This window comes from Vitis riparia, unplaced genomic scaffold (genome assembly GCF_004353265.1).
Source record: "Vitis riparia cultivar Riparia Gloire de Montpellier isolate 1030 unplaced genomic scaffold, EGFV_Vit.rip_1.0 scaffold725_pilon_pilon, whole genome shotgun sequence".
Lineage (NCBI taxonomy): Eukaryota > Viridiplantae > Streptophyta > Magnoliopsida > Vitales > Vitaceae > Vitis > Vitis riparia.
The window spans coordinates 17,549-36,348 of record NW_023269752.1 but is presented as its reverse complement, the minus strand read 5'-3'; the positions used below and the strand labels follow the sequence as shown (position 1 = coordinate 36,348).

General features: G+C 30.2%; 2 protein-coding genes across 3 annotated transcripts; one reads left to right on the top strand and one right to left on the bottom strand.

Moving 5' to 3' along the window:
• Window positions 1–2,762: 2,762 nt before the first annotated feature.
• Window positions 2,763–3,482, bottom strand: LOC117910368 (B3 domain-containing protein At3g25182-like). Its single transcript, XM_034824444.1, has one exon. It carries the CDS (start codon window positions 3,480–3,482, stop codon window positions 2,763–2,765), a length of 720 nt encoding a protein of 239 aa, XP_034680335.1.
• Window positions 3,483–11,091: 7,609 nt separating this feature from the next.
• Window positions 11,092–18,367, top strand: LOC117910359 (glucosamine inositolphosphorylceramide transferase 1-like). Of its 2 annotated transcripts, XM_034824436.1 has the most exons (4): window positions 11,092–11,598; window positions 11,765–11,887; window positions 15,985–16,152; window positions 16,474–18,367. In XM_034824436.1, the coding sequence occupies exons 1-4, from the start codon at window positions 11,314–11,316 to the stop codon at window positions 18,154–18,156; spliced, it is 2,259 nt and encodes a 752-aa protein (XP_034680327.1). In that variant the 5' UTR covers window positions 11,092–11,313; the 3' UTR covers window positions 18,157–18,367. The 2 variants fall into 2 exon arrangements, with proteins under 2 accessions (XP_034680327.1, XP_034680328.1); XM_034824437.1 differs by lacking the exons at window positions 11,092–11,598; window positions 11,765–11,887 and adding an exon at window positions 12,633–13,519.
• The last annotated feature ends 433 nt before the right edge of the window (window positions 18,368–18,800 follow it).

Sequence of the window (18,800 nt, the reverse complement as noted above, 5' to 3'; positions counted from 1 at the left end):
GATATTAACATCTTCATATCTTTTTTATTAAAATGAATAATAATAATAATTTAAAATAATAAATTTTAATAATATTTTATTTAAAATGAATAATGAATAAAGTTTAACTTTTTTAAACATGTAAATGAGTTATGTTTTTCACGCACATATTTAGTATTGAATTACAAATATAATACTTTAAAATGTTTTGATTTAATTTATAATTAATTACATCGATTTTTTGAATTCAAAATTATTCTTAAAAATTAGAAAATGATTAATTATGTCATAATTTATAATTTATTTACCTAAATTAAAAATATATATTTATATGTATAGGAGAAACAATAAAGTCATGACCATAATATATCAGTTTTGATCTATTATTTTTTTAACAATTAGATTTACATTTTGAATTTATATTATTTTTAAAAATTGTTAAACTCATTAATAAATTCAATACAGATTGTCACTTGATTTGTAGTTCATATTTATAGTGAGAAAATTTATAAAAACATAGTTATGTGTAGAAAAAAAATTAATAGAGCAATTATGAACTAATTTTATCCATAAAATTTTTGTATTAATGAGTTTATCATTTAAGTTTTAAATTATTTTTAAAAATTACTAAACTTGTTATGAATTCCAATACGTTAAGACTTATTGAATTTTAAACCTATTTCCTGGTTAAAAAAAAATAGAAATAATGATTCTATGTAGATGGGAAATAATAGAGTCATTTTCCATCAATTTTTGCCCATAAATTTTTTGTATTGATTGGATCATTATTTGAGTTTTAAATTATTTTTAAAAATTAGTAGACTCATTAATAAATCTAACATATTAAGTTTTGTTTATTTGGAATTAATTTGCCTAGTGAAAAAAAAAATCAAAAAATAAGAATTTCATGTAAAAGAGAAATAATAAAGTTATTCTAGACTAATTTTTGTCCATAAAATTACTATAGTATTAATTGGTTCACTATTTAATTTTTAAATTATTTTTAAAAATTATTTGACTCATTAATAAATCTAACACATTAAGTTTTATTTAATTTAAAGCTTATTTGCGTGAAAAAAAATTGAAAAATTAGGATGGTATGTAAAAGAGAAATAATAAAGTTGTTCTAAATAAATTTTTATCTATAAATTTTTTGTATTAATTGTTTTATTATTTGAGTTTTAAATTATTTTTAAAAATTATTAGAGTCATTAATGAATCCAATGCATTAAATTTTGTTTAATTTGGAGTTTATTTTTTAGTAAAAAAAATTAGAAAATAAGAATTCTATGTAAAAGATAAATAATAAAGTTGTTTAAAACTAATTTTTGTTATGCTCTTAATTGATTCACTATTTGAGTTTAAAATTATTTTTAAAAATTACTATTTGAGAACTAATATGAATATTTATTTATTTTTTAAATATAAAATTATATAGGATATATGGTATAATATAATATAAAGGTAATTGATAGGAAATAGGGTCCATGGCACTGAATCCATACCCGGTTGATGAAATTCTCACCATTCTTATCTGATTAGAGGTGCTGACTGGATTGCCAATAAAATTTTTTATTATATGACGTGGCACCATCTTTTGTTAAATAATGTTGAAGAAGAGATTGGCGGTATGCTTCGGGTAAAAAACAGAGAGAATCCGATTTGAAGTTTTTAAAAATTAAATTTATCTCAAAATAATTTGAAATTCATGCGCTACATCAACCAAATAATTAATCGGTTGAATTTTTAAAAATATTTTACAAATTATTTAATATTTATTTAGATATATTTCTTATTTTTATTTTTAAATAAAATGTAGTAATATTTTTTATACAAATTTATAAAAATTCTTAAAAGCTTATATTAAAAAAATAATGATTTCAAAAAATATTTAAAAAAATTGATGTATCCAAAATATTTTACCGCCTCCAATTTTAGAATTTTAAAAATTGATTTTCAAAGATGTTGGGTAAATCTATATGCTTTCTATGTAAGATTCTTAATGTTTATATAAAAGTTCTTATTTTAAAAATAAAAATTATGAATTGTGATAGATATTATATCCAATTTATACAAACTATAATTCTTTTATTATTTTTGAGAAAAAGGTATTTTATTTATCATCTTGTTTTTTATCTTGTAATTTTACAAAAAAATTTCCTAATTTTGTTAATATAAAAAATATTTCTTGCAAACCCTATCCATTGTAGAAAATTTTCTTTAAAAATTTACTATTATTGGTTAAGGTGACAGATACAATTTTTATTTTAATATTTTTCGAAGGAAAAAATAAACACTAGAAAATTTTATAAATGTTACAACATGTTAAAACATATTTGGGGACCTGAATAGATATTGTTGGTTTTATTGATCCTCAAGATTGGTCTTGCCCTAGTAGTCAAATTCCCATGTGGACAACTTTAGAATTCAGTCTATATAAACATATCTAGTATTTGCAATCAGTTAATACGCGGTTAGTAGATAAACAATATATATAAACATACACTCTGTTTCTTGGACTGATACGATAGATAGATAAATGAATTAAAAAAAAAGGAAAATTATAAATCATATTATAATTAAAAAATGAAAAATAGCAATAGAGAAAGGGAGATAGAAGGGAATGGCAATGTTTCTATTAACATTCAATCAAAATTAAAAGTCTACATAATCAGCAAAAAAAAAAAAGGAAAATCAATTTAGTGACAATTATTATCTAGGGAGGTTTATCATCTTCTATTAAATAGTAAATACACCTATCCTGTCCGTCCCTGATATCCATATCAGCTATCCAGGATGCCCCTTAATGAACGATTCCTAGGATCATCTTGTAGTCTTCTCTTTACAAGAGCGAAACCCAACTTGGACTTGATTCGAAAAGACCATAGCTGCACCGTTTCATCTTTACTCATACTATTCCTCCGTACAACCGAATTCCAATTAGTCACCAACACATACATTGAGGTAAAATTTCCGGAAGCTTTCTTCATGTTCCACTTCCTCAGACTGATGGTTTCTCGATGAAGGGAGGGCTCAATCAACATCACTTCCATATCTGCACATTTTTTTCCGTTTCCTCCTGAGTTCAACCTCTCGCTCTCTTCAGGTGTGAGGAAACTTTGTTGTATCTGATTCAAGGGTATGGACAAACGGTTCTGACTGAGTCTCACATCACTCTTGAAGAGAGGCTTCTGGATTACAAAAGTGACATCAGAACCCCCTAGAGCCTTGATCCGATTCCTAAGGATGACAGGGAGCTCTGGCGTTGCATGGGGAGACGGACAAATTGCCTTATCCATCATCTTCTTCATCATCAGCTTCTTTTTCTCCTGAACACACACCCCCTCATCATCGTCATCGTCGTCATCATCATGGCACCGTGGTGGCCGCTTCTTGATCTTGATCTTTTTTTGAAGACACTGATCATCTCCATCTTCCAATATCTTCATCGTTTCTTCAAGACGCTGATCGTGTTTCTTCTCATCTTCTACCATAGAATCCATTGAAGCGAATGCGAGAGAAGTCTTTCAATTTGGAAAGTTACAAGTGGGTTCTTGTTCTTGTTGGTATGGCGGGAGAGAGCTTATATATAGATGAAGTCCTTGAGAAACAAGTCTTTCAATTTGGAAAGTCACTAAATCCTAATCAAATCCTTATATTTTACTAAGATAATAATTTTTCACAATTTCAAGAATATTATTTTATAGGGATTTTACTATGGTTTTAAATTATTATTTAATATCTAATTAAATTATAATTTCATATCCTAATAAAACTAGGATAATAAAAGTATTTCATAATTTAATCAATCACCTAATAGAGTAAAAATAATAAAATAAGCCCAGGAAATATAGTCCTAATTTAATTAAGATTAACATTATCCATAGAACTAGTGATAAGACCTAAATATTAATGGAGTATGATCCATAGATATTACTATATTACTTTGAGAAAATTATCATTTGCTAAAGTAGCGGACTAGTTAAACTTGATAAAAATAATAAAAAATAAATAAATAAGGAGTTTTATAAAGGAAACATATTTTCTTAATCTCTGAAGTCATGTTTGGTTGGTGATGGGTTGAGATAAGTTATCTCATCACTTATCTTATCCTATATTTAACCAAACATAAGATATGTTACGTGGTAAGATATATTGTCCACCTTTTTTTTAATTCCTTGATATCTTATTGGATAGGATATGCATATCCTAAGATACGATTTCCAATAAAATATGATATCCTTGAATATACATGTTTTGTGGACATAATATTTTAATATAACAAATTTAATGAGATATATTATATTATATTATATTATATTATATTTGTGAAATAAATAAACAATAATATGAAATATATATTATTTTTAATATTTAAAATAAAAATTATATCACATTTAAATATTTTCTATTTAAAAAATGAAAATTTAATTATTTTTAACAATATTCATGATTAAAATATTTAAACTTTTCAAATAATTTTTTTAATATTATGTTATTTAATATATAAAAATAATTTATATATTATATATTAATATTATTTTATAAATATTTTTTTAGTTTTTCTTTTTTAATCATAAATTTAATTTATAATAAAAAAATTATTTTTGTGGAATGAGTATATTATTATTATAAAAAATAAATAAATAAATAAAATTTTGATACATGATATATGTATATCTCATACCATAACATGAGATTAACATATCTCATGTGAAAGTGGTAAAAAAAAAAAAAAAATGGATAATATATCACACCACTTATCATATCACATGTTTGGTTGAATATAGGATAAGATAAGTGATGTGATAACTTATTATATCCTATAACAAACCAAATATGAGATATAATATAATATCCGCTCTCTTATCAAAACCCATGTTATATCCGACCAACTAAATATGACCTTAAATTATTTTAAAGGATATAAGTCAATCGTAATTTGTTTTGTGGTTCAACTAGAATAGTACAATTAGCATATAGGATTTTGAAAATTGCTAGCTACTATTTACTCTTACCGGTAATATTAGAGTTAAAAGGTTTTGGGATTTATCCAAAAATATTTGTTTATTTATTCTTGTCCTCAACAATGAGAATTTTTAATAACCATATGTAGGATATCTTATGATATATTATATCTTACACTTCCTTTTGGTGTCTAATGACTCATAATAGGCAATGATGAAAATATTAGTTTTTAAGGATGTATTGGTAATTTAATTTTATGGATATATTGGGACATATTGTAAAATATCGATAGATATTCTGACATAAAATATTTGTAAAAAGGAAATTGAACTCATTAATAAATCTAACACATTAAGCCTTATTTAATTTAAAGCTCATTTGCGTGAAAAAAAAAATGAAAAATTAGGATGGTATGTAAAAGAGAAATAATAAAGTTGTTTTAAATAAATTTTTATCTATAAATTTTTTGTATTAATTGTTTCATTATTTGAGTTTTAAATTATTTTTAAAAATTATTAGAGTCATTAATGAATCCAATGCATTGAATTTTGTTTAATTTGGAGTTTATTTTTTAGTAAAAAAAATTAGAAAATAAGAATTCTATGTAAAAGATAAATAATAAAGTTGTTTAAAACTAATTTTTGTTCATATATTTATGCTCTTAATTGATCCATTAAAATTATTTTTAAAAATTACTATTTGAGAACTAATATGAATATTTAATTTTTTTAAATATAAAATTATATAGGATATATGGTATAATATAATATAAAGGTAATTGATAGGAAATAGGGTCCATGGCACTGAATCCATACCCGGTTTATGAAATTCTCACCATTCTTATCTGATTAGAGGTGCTGACTGGATATATGACGTGGCACCATCTTTTGTTAAATAATGTGGAAGAAGAGATTGGCGGTATGCTTCGGGTAAAAACAGAGAGAATCCGATTTGAAGTTTTTAAAAATTAAATTCATCTCAAAATAATTTGAAATTCATGCGCTACATCAACCAAATAATTAATCGGTTGAATTTTTAAAAATATTTTACAAATTATTTAATATTTATTTAGATATATTTCTTATTTTTATTTTTAAATAAAATATAGTAATATTTTTTATACAATTTATAAAAATTATTAAAAGCTCATATTAAAAAAATAATAATTTCAAAAAATATTTAAAAAAATTGATGTATCCAAAATATTTTACCGCCTCCAATTTTAGAATTTTAAAAATTGATTTTCAAAGATGTTGGGTAAATCTATATGCTTTTTGTGTGGGATACTTAACGTTTATATAAAAGTTCTTATTTTAAAAATAAAAATTATGAAGTATATTGTGATAGATATTATATCCAATTTATACAAACTATAATTCTTTTATTATTTTTGAGAAAAAGTATTTTATTTATCATCTTGTTTTTTATCTTGTAATTTTACAAAAAAAAATTCCTAATTTTGTTAATATAAAAAATATTTCTTGCAAATCCTTTGACAAACCCCTTTTTACAACTGCAAACAGAGAGCCAAAAAAGGCCTAGCTAATCTTGTGCATGCCCACATACACCCGCACCACCGACAACAAAACAACTCAAATAACAACTTCCTAATTATAATTGAAACAAACTCTTACGTGGATAATATTCAAGGTTGCCACAAAAATAAACTGGTCCGTGTGCTAGGTTTATATTAATGCCACATCACAACACAATACAAATTCCTAAAGAAGCAACCCGGTTTATCTTTTGATACTAGGATCATTTTTGGTTAGTCAAATATAATATGAGATAAGATAAAAAATGAGATATTATATCTTATCTTATATTTGATTAGAAATGGAATAAGATAAATTATCAAACATTTTTTATTTAATTATTATCCCTTTCTCGTAGGACGTGTATATCTCATGGTAAAATATGAAATATATATATTCTGTATCAAAAAATTATTTATTTTATTTTATTTTAATTTACTCATTTTATAAAATAAGTTTTTTTTATTATAAATTAAATTTATTATTAAAAAATAAAAACTAAAAAAATATTTATAAAATAATATTAATATATGATATATAAATTATTTTTATATATTAAATAATATAATATAAATTTTTTATTTGAAAATTTAAATATTTTAATAATGAATATTATTAAACATAAATGAAATTTCATTTTTTTAAATAGAAAATATTTGAATGTGATATAATTTTTATTTTAAATATTGAATAATAATATTTATTTCATATTTTTTTTATTAATTTCAAAAATATAATATAATATAATATAATATAAATATAATATAATATAATATAGTATATAAATAATATAATATAATATTTATTTCATATTTTTTTTATTCCTTGCACACATAGATGAAGTAAGATATGCAACCGAACTAGTATCCTACTTAATCTAGACTTGATATATTTATTGGGTTAATCAGTCCACATTATGATGCAAGTTCAATCGCCTTATTTCTACAAGTCAATAACCTCCAAATTAGTTAAAAATGTAGAAGGGTTTAATATAGCTAATTCCAAATGTTTATATTGAGATATCTATGAAATAAAAACCACACAAACATGAACAGAAAAAAATATAGAAGGCATTATAAAATGGTAAGTTACAAAGGTTTTTTTTTTCTTTTCTTTTCTTTTGTCATTTTTCATGATTTTTTTTTTTCTATAAATCTATTTCAAAGACTAACCCATTCTACAAAAATGGGTCCATTGTAAAAGCTTGGAGCAATAGATATGACAGCTTTCTGTCTTGAAATTTTTAACAAATTTTAAAATAAAAATATTTTCAAATGAAACTAATTATCATAAAGATCACATTTGACACGTACCACCCACAATGGTACTAAAGTTTACAGTTGATCACGAAACTTTTAACCTAATATCATTGCTGACATGATAACAACCAACGCTTTGCTTATTTATTGGTCAAAAATTAAAGTGGTGTTTGTTTTTTTGATTTTTTGCTTAAAGTAACTCATCTCTGTAGTTTTCTTAACAAGACAAGATCAAAACATGAACCCTATGGGAGAACTACTTTCTTTCCCTATAAGCCAAAAATTCTAGTAAAAAAGTAGAGATTTTTCCCATAACTCGAATCCTAAACAGTGTGAAAAATCCATTATTAAAAACCATAGTTTTCTAACACTTCGTGGACAAGCAAACAAAGCATAACATTCCTGAAAAATTCAAATTTTTGGAGAAAACAGAAATCTACCTACTTCACCATCACTAACAGTGCTGGTCGCCCAAATCTTAAAAATTAAGAAGGGGGAGTTAGTAACTCAAAAAGGGGAAAGAAAATCCTCTTGAATTTGTATTAAGACGTGGGGTGTTGGCAACTGAAAAACATCACCCCTTGTACTTGTGTTTAAGATTTAAGAGGTGGGGGGTTGCTATCTCCAAAAAGGAAATGAAAACTTGTTGTACTTGTACGTAAGAGGTGGGGTGTTCATTACTAAAAAAATGACAAGGAAAACCTCTTGTATTTGTTTGTATGCATCGAGACGTGGGGTGTTGCCACCTCTGTTGCATGGTTTTTTTTAAGTCTCATCTTATCTCAGTGAATGAGCATCACTCCCTACCATAATTATGTGTTCTTCTCCCGACAATGGTAAGGTATTGAATTGATATCCACCGAAAAAGAGATTTGAGTCGTTGAAATATATATTAAGAGATTTAAACCGTTAAATCTCTTAATATATATATATATGATACCATCTGATTGATGGTTATCTCGATATCATATTTCAAAAATATCATTTTTAATTATAAAATATTACAAATATTCATTTTTAAGGAAATGTTTAGATTCCCTTTGAGATCCATTAATGGTCTTCATAATCAAATTATTAATTATTTAAAAAAAATTCTTAAAGACATTATTCATACTTCCCATACATGAATCCAATTTTTTTTTTTCTCAAAAGAAAAACCATATGTTTTATTACCATACATTAGAAAGTGCAAAATAATCTTCAAAAAATTTAGGTTATGTTTGATCTTTAGGAAACAAATAAAATATTAAGGAAAATGATTTATTTTATTTTATTATGAAAAATAGGAAATAAAATGAGATATTTTTAATAAAATTAAATAAATAAAATTAGTTTGATATAATATATAAAAATAATTTATTGATCTTAATTAAATTTACTTTTTACTTTTCTTCTTTCTTTTATCTTCTTCTTTATCTCATAGTTTTCTTTTCCACGTATCAAACATAGCCTTATGGTACAAGTTTTATTTTATTTTATTTTTTTATTCCTCAATGATAGATTTCTTTATGAGATCACATATTCGCTCCAATTATTTACTAATTATTATTTTTTAAAACATGATTTAAGGAATTATATATGGTGCAATTAGTCCTCGGACTTTGATAACTTCAACTCTAGATGTAACTACTTATAATTTTATTTATTCATGTTTAAATATGATTGATAGAATTGTATGTGGTGCAATTCGACTGCTCACAATTTAATATCACCATCTCTACATACAACTACTTACAATATATTTTTTTGACATAAATTGATGACGATATCTTCAACCCTAGATATAACTAACTATATATGTATATATTTGATTCATACAGATAATCTTAAGCTTGGATCCACCTAATCCACTTTAGTATCCAGGTCATGGTGTTCATGGTATAAAATTGACCCATGATTAGAAGAAGACGATAATCCTGAGTTTTGATCCACCTAATCCATTTAGCTAAAATAGGTCATGGTGTTCATGGTACCAAATTAAGTATAGACAAGAACAATAAGAAATCAATCTCGACAATCTTAAGGAATTAAACATCTTTTCAGGGATATTTTAAAAATATTTGTTAAAAAATAATTATTGAAAGCAGATTTTAAAAATAAATTTTTAAAATTTTTATTACGAAAATATTTTTAGAAACTTGAAATATTTTTAATCTATTTCATATTGTTAAATATTTCTTAAAAATAACTTGCATATATACTGTTTTATTAAAAAACATAAAATTTGATTATAAAAAATTGTGAAAAAATATTATAAAAGGAATAAAATTCTATTAAACACAAAAAAAATGATTTTGGAAAAATTATCTGTCTCAGTGATTATCGCTTTAAATGATTTTTTCAACTTTTCAAAAACATATCATTTTCATGAGAAAAATTTTCAAATTTGGAAACATATTTTTCAAAATCATTTATAAACAAGTTCTTATATTAGAAGAAAATTTGTAAAGATTTTATTAGATTTCCGATGAATCCAAATTTATTTACAAAATAATTCAAATCAAAGTTGAATATAAAATATAAATACGTAAACTTGTTTGAAATTGAAATGAGAAAAATATGTTTTTATTTCAAATAAAAATTGTATAATATCGTCAGAAAATATTTATTATTTTAAAATTAAAAATAATATTAGTGATATAAATATTATCTTTAATTCAAATAAATTAAAAAAATTCTTCCGCGTGACAACCGCGTAAAACATAAGTATTCAAAATGAGTAGGTGACGTAGCATATATTTTAATTCCTTGTTTGGACGTTGGTACGTAAAATTATTATGGCAATGAATCATTAAAGAACACAAGTTGTTTGGCTGCGATGGAAAGGAAAAGAAAATACGTGGAAGTTTTAAGAATTTTCACCTTATCCTTCCACAAACAACATGCTCTGTTTGAGGAAGACTTCAAACTTCTTGATTCGTTTATTTTAAGATATTTCTAAGTATTTTTCTGTCTCGCTTCAACTTCCCAAATCATTTAATTTTTTCTTACTAATCAACTAATCATAATTAATAATTTAATAATTAAATATTTTATTTTATTTTATTTTTTAAAGTGGAAAAAAATTATTTTAATTTTGTTGTTTATTTAAATTTAAATGTGAGAAAATAACATTTATTTTGGAAAATATTTTTGAGAGTGAAGACGTACTCGCTGGTGACGTGGAGGATACTCTATCGACCCCACTGCCAGGTGTGACGAGGAGGGGGATCTGGTACACTTTGCCATGAGGAGGAGCGAGTGGAGGGAAGTTGTATACGCGAGGAGGTGAGGGAAGAGCAAGAGAGTGTGTGTATATCTAAGTGGGTGTTCATAAATAGTGCGGTGTATATAGAGAATATTTGCAGTGACAAGCGTTTTATCTGGGACAGCTCTCTTCACGTTCGTCACCTTCGACTTTCTAGAGAGAGATAGAGAGAGAGGGACAGAGGTTTTTTTGGAGAGAGAAACGGCGGTTTTTATAGGGAGAGACTGCGATGTTTTAGGGACAGAAAAGTGTGGTGTTGGGGGAGAGATACGGGGTGTGTAGACAATGCTGGTTTTGTCCATTTCATCGGCGGGAATTCTCCGATATGGGTTCGAGTGCGGTGGTAGGCGGTACTAGTATCACCACTTCTTGCTGCCACATGGCTAGGTGGAGATGGGACCACCACTGCTTTCTCTCATCAACCTTTGTCTTCTTTATTGCTTCCTTCGTCGTTTACGGATTCATTGCGGGTGTCTATGCTTGGCTTTTCGTCAACCCTCATGCGCCTCTGGAACTGGCCTCGCTGGGCTGTCGCCCGGACAGTGAGGGCTCCTGGGCGATTGGTGTTTTCTATGGTGACTCCCCCTTTTCTCTCAAACCCATTGAGGCGGTATGCCTGGATTTTGCGTCTTCCTTTCTTTCCATTTTTTCTTTGTAAGGTTTCTTTGATTGGGTTTTGGCTGATAAGTTGATTTTAAGATCTGGGTATTTGTGGGTGTTTGTTGGTTTTTTTGGAATTTTGATTTTTCTGAAATGTGGATCCGAAATGGGCGCAGATGAATGTGTGGAGAAATGAAAGTGCAGCGTGGCCTGTGGCCAACCCTGTTGTCACATGTGCTTCGGCTTCGGATGCTGTTTTCCCTAGTAATTTTGTTGCTGACCCTTTTCTCTATGTTCAGGTGAATGAACTTTTCGTTTGATTTTGTGAACTCTCGTCTTTTTTGTTCAACCAATTGTTTGGAATCCATACAGTTTTAGGGCTGTGTGGGGTTTTTAGTCTGGGTTTTTCATGAAGAGTGCTAATGCCATGAAGATAATCAAATCATGATCAGCTTGTCGCTTTTTCTAAAGTGCGCACACATCTGATATTTTATCAATATACTGCCTTGGTGCGAAGGAGATTATGGTGTGTTTAACGGTGATTTTATGAAAAAAAAATTTAGGTTTTTTTACACTTAAAATTTTTATATTTCAATTAGAAAGATTAAAAGGAATTCCGAGAATTACTACCAATAAACACTTTTAAGTTAATTTAAAGATGTATTTCTATTTTCTATATATTTAGTTTAGTTTTACTTAGAGTGCAAATGTTAAACTTTATTATAATTAGTTTAAGAACGATTTTAGTAAACATTTTTAATATTTATAATATTTAAAAATCTTTATCTTTTAAATGTTAAAAAAACTAAAAACATTTCTTAAAATTAATATCAAACACATTCTAAGATTGTGTTTACTATATAATCTTTCTAATATTTGAAAAGATAATCATTTTTAAATATTAACAAAAAGGATAAAAACACCCTAGAATCATTATCAATGATTTTTAAATATTTAAAAAATAAATAAAAATACTTTTTAAAATTACTATTTTGCTGAATTCGTAGGACAGAGAGGAGAACTCTCTGTGGAATGTTTCTTGTCCTAGATGTACACGATAAAAATATTCAGATGTTTTTGCAACAGGGACCACCCAATTCAACTCTAAAGAACCACTGGGAAGAGTTTTGGGAATAGACAGTGCATTGGAGTGGACTTTCCTGTTTGAGGCCAAAGTTGATGGACTGTTAGTTCCGCTAAAAATGATCCTGTGATTTTGACAAAGAGCCAACACTATTCATAATCATTATTCCACTAAAATGATACTCTTTTTACTCTCTACCAAATCCGAATGAACTAGTTATAAATCATATTGTACAAAATATAGTACTTGTGTACTCAAGTCTCAAACCTCTCTACGCATTTTATTCATTTATATTGATGATGTTTGCCTAAAATCATCTGGTCATTGGTATTCCTTTCAGTTTCTTAAGGGTTCCACTGTCTCATGTCTTCTGCTTAAATTGGCATTTGAGGACAGCATAATTCCATAGGTTTTGCTTGGTTTTATGAACAGGATCTTCTAAGCTCACTTGATGTGCCAGTTTATAGATGTTCTGTTGTGTTTTATAACTGTTGAATTTCCAACTTTTGGTTTGTTCAATGTGCTTTTCAGATGCTCTGAAGATGACTCAGTTTTAATTTAGTGGAACCTAAATGCATCTTTGGAATTCAAGAAGCTGTTAGCTTGGATTTGTTTGTTATAATTGTGTCCTTTTATGAGAAGTAGTTTAATATTATTTTAAGGTGTGGAGTGGTTATAATGATGTGTTCAAATATCAACTGCCCAGGTGAAGCTTCTTGTTGAATGGAAACAAATATTGTTCTTTTGGGTGTGTAAGGCCTGATCTCTATTTTGAAAGTCAATTTTCTTCAAAACCACCTTCAGCACATCAAGAGGGAACTGGCTTCTCATGCGATCAATCATTTTGGTGAGGGGAGGTGTTTATTTGTTTGTTATATTGGCTGATAATGGGGTGTCTTTAGGATTTCTTCTGGTCTTCTCTCTAAAAGAGATTCCCATGGTTTATATTGCATATGGGTTTGTGGATCCTAGCATTTTGGGTTTGGAGGTAGGAGGTCAGGTGGGTGGTTGCTTTGGGTTTCAGGGGTTGGATATCTTCTGCTTAGAGAGAATAGATTGTGGTGGGGGCTCTTTCATTGGGTTGTCCTTTTTTCTTTTTGGTCAAATGTTGAGAGAATTGAGCAACTTAGTGTAAGTGCCCCTGCAAAATATTGGGATATTGTCATAGTTGTAGTATGAACCCCCAAAGTTGATCTGGAGCTGTTCCATCCCTTCACAAGGGTAGAAGGGTGTATAGGTCATGTATAACATGTAGAGAAGTATCAAATTTTTTGTTTAATTCAATCCGACAATTGGATGTTTTATCTTGATAATTATTTCTTGTTTTTGGGATGAACAGTCATCGTGTCATTTGTTTTCTTCAGTCATTCAACGATCCGAGAACTTGTAGATTTTTCTCTGTATTAGTTGATAATGTGTCTCAGGGTAAGTATAGGGCTTGTATTCCTTTGTTTTTGCCTGCAAGGTTTTGATTGTAAGTAGGAATAGTCATAATTTGGTTTGGAAAATGAGAGAGACTTATGAGTATTATTCTTTTCATTTGGGAATCATGGGGAACCTAGAAGAAAATGAAGGGACTGATGAAGTATCATTCTTTGAATCTTTTTATCTGGGAATTATACTATTGAACATATTCGATTGATTTTCTTAAGGAACAAACAGTATAGAGGACATTGACAGAGAGAATAACTGGAAAAATAGATTTAGGACTAGCTTCCATTCTCTCACACCATTATACAAATGAAACATTTGTGCTTCTTGAGGCTGAGCTCAAGTGGTGAGGGGTGGGGTGGAGAGGTGGGAGGTTAGGTTGGTTGCCAGTGGGACTAAAACAAAAATGTTACCTTTCACAATACCTTTAGTTAAGAATTGATTAGTGTCTAGTCTTCACATAGGGAATAAAAAATAGACTCTGAGTTCAGCTTCTGGCTTGTAATGTAAATTTAACTTTAATTTGTTCAATAATAGCAGTAATGGAAAACCGAAGTCTTATCGGATTGGGATTGGGATTGGGCTTGGGCTTGTAGTAATAGTAAAGAAAACCTATGCAAACTCATCCATTGGCCCATTAAAAAGAGCATGAAGATTCATGTTGAAGAAAGTAAAACTTAAAAGCATGAATAGAAGTATTCAAGCTCCTATGAAATGTTCTCTCTTATGTTCACTAGATAAAATAATTTTCTAGATTTTGGATTTCCATTTTCTAGTTCTTCTCAACATTTTTTGAAGATGGAATGCTGTTCTTGTCACCCTGTCTGATTTTGCTTACCATTGTCTTGAACCACAAAATAAGTTCTGTTGCTTTGATCTGCAAAGGTTCTAGGATATAATTTTAGGAAGCATTCTAGTTATACTCTTTGATTTCTCTTTACTTGCAATATTACCAACCAGTAGAATTGTGCTTAGCATGTGGCCATTTATCATCAGATCGATCCTTTGCATGATTTTATTGGTCACTGGGTCACATGGGATAGGGATAGGGATAGGGATGCAGTGCAGAGGAACCAATCCAAATATGAATATAAGGTTTGGGTTTAGATGGAGCGTGCCTTAGAGGAGTTTAATAAGGAGAATGTCAGTTCAGCAGTGGGTCTATGTCATCTTTTAATATTTGCAGTTGGCTGTCTAGTTCAAATGCAACAGGAAGTCTTTTAATCCTAAATTAAATACTGAGTTTGCAGACACTTTTGACATAGAAGAAACTGCCCCTCTGAAGTAACAATTGGTAGTAATGATGCTGTAATTGTAATGTGGCTGTAAAGATGTGGCAAGGAGTTAGGGTCCATCAGTGATTGAAGAGGCAGCCTAATGGTCCCAGGGTGATATTGACCTTTTTTTTGCTTAAGAACTTTTCAGATACCATATATGAGACAGCTGGTTGTAGTTGTCAGGTCTGTAGATATATTCAACCTAAATGTAAAGAGTGCTATTATTAGTCACTGATAGAAATATGCATTGCACTTGAGCCCAACTTGCATTTACATCAGTATGTGAACTCTTATCATTCTTTTCAACAAGAGCATGAATTTCAACCCTTCTTTTCAACCTAGGAATGTTTCTCCATGTTGACTTGAGGAGTGCAGAGAGAATCTCTCTTCTTTTCAACCTTTGCATGAATTTTCTCCCTGTTGACTCAAGTAGTGCTAAGAGAATCTCTCTCTCTCTCTCTCTCTGCTTTTTTCTCTCTGTATGTGCATCTGTTTTGTATGTTATGTTACTTTCTCTTGTACATTAACTTTATCCTTGTCATGCTACTTTCTCTTGTACATTAACCTAATTGTTGCATTCAACTTTATGGGCATCATGTTACAGGGAGACACACTTTTCCTATTCTATGAAACAAAGAATTCGATCACAATGCAAGGAGATATTGGGGTCTCAAAAAGTGACGATGAGGGTGCAACATGGCAACATTTGGGTGTTGCCTTGGATGAGGAATGGCATCTTTCGTATCCATATGTCTTTGAGTACCTTGGCAAAGTAAGATTTCAATTTCATAGAAACACATTATGTTCTATAAACATCCGTTGAACCTAGCATTTGCATGTAAATGCAACTTACATGATATCAATGCGGCAAATGTCAGGAATATCAGATGGTTTTGATCAACTGGATGTACCCCATAGCATTAGATGGTGGAAGTACTTTGAAAACTTTGTAAATCAATTGCTCAAAATTCTTCTGCTTTATTAATTTTTGGTCAGGAATCTTACATTTTGCCACACAGACGAGAGCTCAATATGAAAATTTCTGGTTAATCTCATTTCTTTTCATTACTTCACTTTCTATTGTTTCTTACAGATATACATGATGCCTGAGTGCAGTGGTAAAGGGGAGCTCCGCATCTATCGAGCACTTAACTTTCCCTTGCAATGGACACTGGAGAAAATTATTATTAAAAAACACCTAGTTGATTCTGTTATTATTAATCATGATGGGAAATATTGGATTTTTGGTTCTGATCACACTGGTTTTGGTGCCAAGAAGAACGGACAGATGGAAATCTGGTATAGTAGCTCGCCATTTGGTCCCTGGAAGCCACACAAGAAGAACCCTATTTTTAACACTGACAAGAGTTCTGGTGCTCGGAATGGAGGCAGGCCATTTGTGTACAATGGAAACCTTTATCGCATGGGTCAAGACTCCGGTGAAACATATGGACGGCGAGTCCGTGCTTTCAAAGTGGAAGTCCTTACCCAGGATGAGTTCAAAGAAGTTGAAGTTTCCCTGGGCATAGACGAGTCAAATAAGGGTCGAAACGCTTGGAACGGTGCTCGCTACCATCACCTTGATGTGCAACAACTAAGTTATGGCAAGTGGATTGGTGTCATGGATGGAGATCGGGTACCCTCAGGAGACCCAGCTCATCGTTTTATTCTTGGCTGTGCCTCAGTTGTGGTTGTTGTCGCAGTTGTTATACTGTTGGGGTCTCTGGTTGGAGCCGTGAAATGTATTATCCCCCTCAACTGGTGCCCACACAATTCAGGAAAGAGAAGCGATGTTTTCCTGACATGGGAACGGTCCAATTTGATGTCTTCTAAGCTTCGACAGCTCTGCAGTCGCTTGAATAGAGCACCTTTATTCCTCCGAGGCATGGTAAAACCCAACTCCATCATCGGAAGATTGGTAATCTCTTTCATATTTGCAGTTGGAGCTGTACTAGTCTGCATTGCCGTGAAGTACATCTATGGAGGCAATGGTGCTGAAGACGCTTATCCATTGAAAGGACACTATTCTCAGTTCACACTATTGACGATGACCTACGAAGCCCGGCTCTGGAATTTGAAAATGTACGTGAAGCATTACTCAAGATGCTCTTCAGTAGAGGAGATTGTAGTGGTGTGGAACAAAGGGGCGCCTCCAGAACCGAGTGAATTGGACTCGGCAGTGCCGGTGAGGATCAGAGTGGAGGAAAAGAACTCACTCAACAACAGGTTCAAGATCGATCCTCTGATAAAGAACCGAGCTGTTCTAGAGCTTGACGATGATATCATGATGAGCTGCGATGATATAGAACGGGGATTCCGGGTATGGCGAGAGCACCCAGATAGGATTGTGGGATTCTACCCACGTCTTGTAGAAGGGAGCGTGTTAAAGTACGACGGGGAGCAGTATGCCCGAAAGCTGAAAGGGTATAACATGATCCTGACAGGAGCGGCCTTCATTGATGCCCAACTCGCCTTTGAGAGGTATTGGAGCAAGGAAGCCAAGGCAGGAAGGAAGGTTGTGGACAAGTATTTCAACTGCGAAGACTTGCTTTTGAACTACCTCTATGCAAATGCCAGCTCTTCAAGGACGGTAGAGTATGTGAGACCCACTTGGGTCATCGACACATCCAAGTTCTCAGGCGTTGCCATCAGCCGAAACACTCAACTCCATTACAGAATAAGAAGCGAGTGCCTCTTGAAATTTTCAGAGATGTATGGTGGTTTGGGGAAGCAGAAATGGGAATTCAACGGCCGGGAGAACAGACGGGATTTTTGACCAGGAATCCAATCGATTATTCACCATAGCCACAGGTAGATTGTAATAGAAGGTGACAAAAATTCTTGCAACTTCCAACTTTGTTGGTTCTTTCTCTTGTGAATTAATCACTCAAAATCTCTTAGAGATGGGAGTACTCTTTAGGATCCCCATAGGTTTACATGTACATTGGGTTTTCTCATTTCTGTTAAGTTATTAAATCTTGATGAAAGGTGAGATTGGTTTTGAAAACTATGCTTCTTTTACCTTCTTCTGTTGGGAATCTTCTACCCATCTTTTTCCTTGGGGTTTTGGGGGAGAATGAAATGATATAGATTTGCAGATACATGGATGGGGGCGTGGAGGTGGGGAGGTTGGAAGAATGGGTATGTTCCCCGTCCGCAGATATGAGCATGTGGAGAGATGGAGAGAGGTGGATGTAGTTGGCTTTGGGAGTCCCCAAAAGAATGGATGGGGACAGGCAATGTGGTACCATTCTTTTAAGGCCCCATTAACATACCATACTCATACTCTTTTAGTCCAAATGGGTCCCCATTTAAGGATAAGGATAAACAAATTAGAAGAGCAAGGTGGTTGGTTGATGCATTGGATAAGGTAGAAGCTTTTTTTTTTTTTTTTCTCTTTGAGGGAGAATTCTTTGTTGT